Source organism: Phascolarctos cinereus, unplaced genomic scaffold (assembly GCF_003287225.1).
Source record: "Phascolarctos cinereus isolate Bilbo 61053 unplaced genomic scaffold, phaCin_HiC Scaffold_726;HRSCAF=1367, whole genome shotgun sequence".
In the NCBI taxonomy this organism is placed as follows: domain Eukaryota; kingdom Metazoa; phylum Chordata; class Mammalia; order Diprotodontia; family Phascolarctidae; genus Phascolarctos; species Phascolarctos cinereus.
The window spans coordinates 415925895-415931516 of NW_027556098.1; the positions used below are offsets into that span (position 1 = coordinate 415925895).

The 5622-nt window shown below is 38.1% G+C and overlaps 1 protein-coding gene across 1 annotated transcript; it reads left to right on the forward strand.

Annotated features, from left to right (window-relative positions):
- Window positions 1-4230: 4230 nt before the first annotated feature.
- On the forward strand, window positions 4231-5211 carry LOC110220023 (vomeronasal type-1 receptor 1-like). Its single transcript, XM_021003874.1, has one exon. The coding sequence runs from the start codon at window positions 4231-4233 to the stop codon at window positions 5209-5211; it is 981 nt and encodes a 326-aa protein (XP_020859533.1).
- The last annotated feature ends 411 nt before the right edge of the window (window positions 5212-5622 follow it).

Consider the following 5622-nt stretch of genomic DNA (forward strand, 5'->3'; position numbering starts at 1 on the left):
AACATCAACAAAACAACGCCCACAATAACAAAATCTCACTTCATCCATTCCGTCCTGGTAGGTATCATTCCTTTCCTCTCCTCCTGTTTTTGCTCACCTCTATGATAAGACTGTCTATAGTAAGTCCCTTTTCTTCTTTCTCTTTTCTTAACTCTTTATACTTTGGCTTCTAATCTTATCGTTCATCTGAATCTGCTCTCCCCAAAGTCGCTAACAATCTCTTAATTAACATACGGAATGAACTTTTCTCAATCCTTATCGATACCTCTGCAAACTTTGACGCTGTAGATGATCCTCGCCTTGAAATTCTTTGTTTTCATAAATTCCTTCCCTCCTGCTACTCCTCCTACATACCCTCTCCTTTGCTGAATCTTCACTCAGGCCAAGCCTGCTAAACATTGGTATCCCACAGGCCTCTCTCTTGGACTCTCTTCTCTTCTCTTCTCCCATCTAATTTGTCACTTGGTGATCTTATCAGCTTTTATAGATTGTATACTACCTCTGTGCTGATGATTCACAAAGCTATGCATCCAGCCCTTTCTTCTCTGATGACTTCTCATCTCATGTCTTTACTTGCCTATTGGATATTTTGACATGGGTGTCATATTGACCTCTTAAATTTAATATGTCCAAAACTGAACCAACTATGTTTCCCTAGAACCCCTCTCTTCCTAAGTTCCCTATTATTTTTCAGGGTGTTAATATATTTGTAGCCACCCAGGACCACAAACTAGGTTTCATCTTTTATAGCTATACTCCCACATGCACATACCCATATCCAAACTTTGTCAAGATCAGTCAATTTTACCATTATAGCAACTGTCCTATGCAATCTCTTCATTCCCCTAATACTGCCACTCACTACCCTGCTTAGGACCTCATCAGCTTAAACAATGACAATAACTTGCTCATTGTTCTCCCACCCCAATGTCTTTCTCCATTTTAGTTCATCTTCCACTCAGTAAAGTTAGCTTCCTAAAGCACAGATCTGACTGTATCTCTCTCTTACACAATAGAATCCAGTGTTTCCCTATCACCTCCAAGATTAGATATGAAATTATTTCAGTCATTCCAAGTCCATCGTAATCTCTCCTTCCTATCTTTCCGGTTTTCTTGAACCTTGCAGACTCCCCCACCCCTTACAGGGGTGATTCTGTGGCGTTGGCTTCCTTACTCTTTCTCAAACAAGACATTCAGTCTCCAGACTCTGGGCAATTTTATTTTCTACCTCCCATTCCTGGAAGTATTTCTTCTCACTTCTGCCTTCTCCTTTCACACATTCCATCAAATTCCCAATAAAATCCCACCATCTGTTGGGAATTTACAGAAATTACCTAATGCCTTTCCTGATCCCCCTTACTGTTGGTATCTTCTCTTTATTGTCTTCCATCTAGCCAATAGGGAGCATTTTTGGGCATAGTTGTTTGCATCTCCCCATCACATTGTGAGTTAATTGAGCACAAGGACCATCTTTTACCTTTCTTTGCATCCCCAGCTCTTAGCATAGTGTCTGCCACATAATAAGTGCTAAACAAATGTCTATTTAATGACTGACTAAATGTCCTTTAAGGACCATTCCACCTCTAAACCTATGATATAAATTTATCCTTGGTAACTCATGTAAAATCTCCAATCATTTTTCATGCTGTTTTTATTGCTAATATATATTTTGAGTACTGCAATGCAAGATGACAACATGTGCCATGATGTGATGTTTCCTGTCCATGGATACACTTTGTCATCTACTTCATTCATATCTTCATGAAGAACTTTAGACTTAGTCTTCCATCTAACTCCAATTGCCTTTTTGTCTTTTGGTTCATTTATAGCAAGCATGTCAAGAATGACACAATCCATTTCTAGTAGTAATGAATGTTTTTTCTGGTCACTGAATAAGCATCACACATTTAGAGTAACAAGATATAAGTTGATGGTTACAGGTTGTCTAAAACCGTGGTAATTGTTAATACACGTAGCCCTATTGTCCTTAACTTTCTTGTTGTCATCATAGAAACAGAATTTATTGGACAATGGTGAGGGATATTGTGTTTTTTTCTTTATTTGATTGGTTGCCAGGACCAAAGAAAATATTCATTCTGTTTCTAGGAACTTACTGAAGATTTTCAGAGTGGTTGAATATAATAGAAATTGTGTTTCACTCACAAAGACAAGGAGAATCCAGAATTACCTCTACATCAATCTGAAATGAACAACTTTAAAGCAATTACCAACAGAAAATACTAGAATGTCATACTTGTATAAGCTATGCATTTGCTCAGTGCTTTCTGAGGTAATATTTGGGAGTCATTTAGCAAATGGTGGCACTGTTTAAATACTAGTTATTGTTGTTGCACTGTTACTTTTTATTATTACTTTTCCATATCTTTTGCCTTCCTACTTCTGTCTTTAAAATAATAGAAGACAATGTGTATACTGCTGTAATTCTCATTTACATCACTTTTGATATATTCTTATATTCTTGTGCAACCCTTTTCAGAGGTAATTCTGGGGACATGTCAGTTTTGGTTCTCCTAAGGTGGTATGATCTAAGGGAGGTGTGTTTACTATTCTCCTGTACCATGCACTGGTTTGTGAGCAACCACAAGCACTCTTTTCAAGCCTGAGACTTCGACCAGACCCCCTGCTCCCCTGTGGTCACCAGCTCTGCTATGCCAGTGCTCTTCTTCATACTGGGTCTAAGACCCAGGTCTGTGATGTAGATCCAAGTATAGACAATACAACAGATTCCTGCCCCTGGTGTTAGTAAAGGGACCTCCATAAATCTTCTAACATGCAGTTTGATCCCCTTACCTTCTATGGGGTGAGAGGTCTGGAAACCCTGATGGCTGCCACTGATACAGTGATCTCGAGGCTTGCTCCTAGTTTACTGGAGCCCAGTCTATGGTGGCTGGTGCAGCCTGCACTGGACTAAGCTCCTCTCTCATACTGGTGCACCAGATCTTTCTGACCACCTTCTAAGTTGTCTTGGGCTAGAAAATTGTTTCACTCTTTGTTGTGAGCTCTGCTGCTCTAGAATTTGTTTACAGTCATTATTTAAAGGTATTTTCAGGCATTTGAAGGAAAGCTCAGGTGAGTCCCTGCCTTTGCTCCACCACCTTGGCTCTGTATCCTTATATTCTTGTATTCTTGAAAGATCTTAACTTAATTGAAGGTCAGAATTATATATTTTATTAGTATCCCAAGCACCTCAGACATTAACAGGTATATAATTTACATATAACAAATGTTTATTTATTAATTACTTGGATATTTATATTTGTGTTTTGTTATAAAATTGTTATATTATTTTATATCAATGTATAAATTTACAAAAAATACATAAAATTAATAGACTTGTTGGTTGCTTTGGGATTTAGTTAAAATTAATCATCTGATAATATATTGGGGCAGATAGGAAATTTCCTTTTTTAGAAGATATTTGGTTTGGTTAAATGGTTAAATTAGTTTTGTGATTCAAAAAATTATTTCAACTTATTGTTTGAAACATTTTTGGCCATCTTTATTGCAACAAAAATCTAATAATATGTCTTTTTCCCCATGGCCCAGCTATTAAAGTTCATCATTTTTCTAAGCTTAAGTTGCTAGATTATTATTAATAGTTATAATGCCTTACAGCTATAAAATCACTTGTCATATAATCTCATTTGATCACCACAAATATGTTGTAAAATAATTACTTTGATTCTATTTAAAAGAAGAGATTACTAAGCATGTAAAAAGTGATTGTCTTGCCCAGGGTAACATGATTTTCTGTGGTAATTTCTCATTTTTGTTTGTTTGTTATCATATTCTTATTTATCGTATTTTACAATGCATTTTGAAAATATTCTTAGACATGTAGACTTTTGGAATTGAAGCTATGAATTGATTCTTCCAGCAGCAGGGTCAAAAGCCCCAGCAGGAAAAAAGGCTCAGCATTGTAAGATGGATTTTAGGTGTCATATCTATGTTGTTTCTTAATATTTTGCTAATTTTCACATCCTGCCTACAAAGGAAAAATACAAAAAATACCAACCATTCTCAGTGGGCCCCATCCCCCCTCTAGGTGAATTATATCAAGATTCAGCCCAACACACAGGCTTTCCCAGTGTTCTCCAAATGAAGCCCAATCTTCTTAGATAACACCCTTCAGAAATTTAACAAATCTTTCATTTTCTCCTAGGATATTTCAGCACTGAGCACAATTCTTCTTCCTAAGACTTGGAGAAAATGACGCTTAGTTACCTGCTGTTGGGCATTCTCTTCTTTATTCAGACAGGAGTTGGGATTCTTGGGAATTTCTTCCTCCTGGGCCTATACACCTTCACTTTACTCAATGGCCACAAACTGAGGCCCATAGAGTACATTTTTGCCCACTTAGCCTCAGCCAACTCAAAAGTGCTGCTTTCCAAGGGAATCCCTCAGATGATTGTCTGTTTGGGCTTCAAAAATTTTTTGGATCCCATTGGGTGTAAATTTATTGTTTATCTTTATGCTGTGGCCCGGAGTGTTTCTCTCAGCATGACCTGCCTCTTGAGTGGTTTTCAGGTCATCACCATCAGTCCCAGTAACTCCTGGTGGGCAGAACTTAAAATCCAAGCCCCAAAGTGCATTTTGCCCTCCTGTTTTCTCTGTTGGTGCTTCTATCTGCTGATAAATTGCACTTTGCTTGGGACTATGCATAACTCAAGGTATCGAACTAATAATACAAAGATATGGCAGCTGGGATATTGCTCAATTTTAACTCCTGCCTCTTTTAATGCTGCACTTTTTGCAATCATTTTTTCTATGCCCGATGTGTTGTGTATGGGATTCATGATCTGTTCCAGTGCCTACTTAGTGCTTCTCCTGCACAGACACCATCAGCAAGTCCAACATATTCACAGCCCTCATCTCTCTCCCAGAATTTTTCCTGAGAAAAGAGCCACCCAGGCAATCCTCCTACTAGTGATCACCTATGTCTCCTTTTATTCCATTAATTCTAGCTTGTCATTTTACCAATTTAAAATTAACAAACATCCGCCTTGGTTCACACCCACCTTGGATCTCCTAGCGGCATATTTCCCAGCCATCAGCCCTTTTGTGCTGATCTTCTCTGACTCCCAAGTCCTCAAATATTGGTATGCTCTGTGGCATAGGAGGCATTGCTGTCTCCTATGCCACACTGTCCACAACCATACCCATTTCCAGAATTCTTCCCTAACACTGTAGTAAACAAGTGTTTTTCCAAAGCTCATGGGACAGTGACAAGAACAGTTGAATCTAAGGATTTACAAAGGACCTCTGTGATCATGTATTCAAACTCTTTCCTCTTTTACAAGAGTGTTCTTGTTCAGATACATTTTTGATGACACTGATACAAGTGACATAGTTATTTCTTAAACTCATGTCTCCTGATTTCAAATCTACTTTTCCTTTCATTAGCCCAGTGATGTAAAACTCAAATAGAAACATAGGCCACTGAACCATACATAAGGGTCTCTGTGAGTTGCATAATGACTTTATTGTGAGATATAATATTATCTGTGTTTTAGAGGCACCTCATGGCTCAGTGGATAGAGCACTGGGCCCAGGGTGAGAAAGACCTGAGATTAATCCAGCCTCAACCACTTTCTAGCTGTG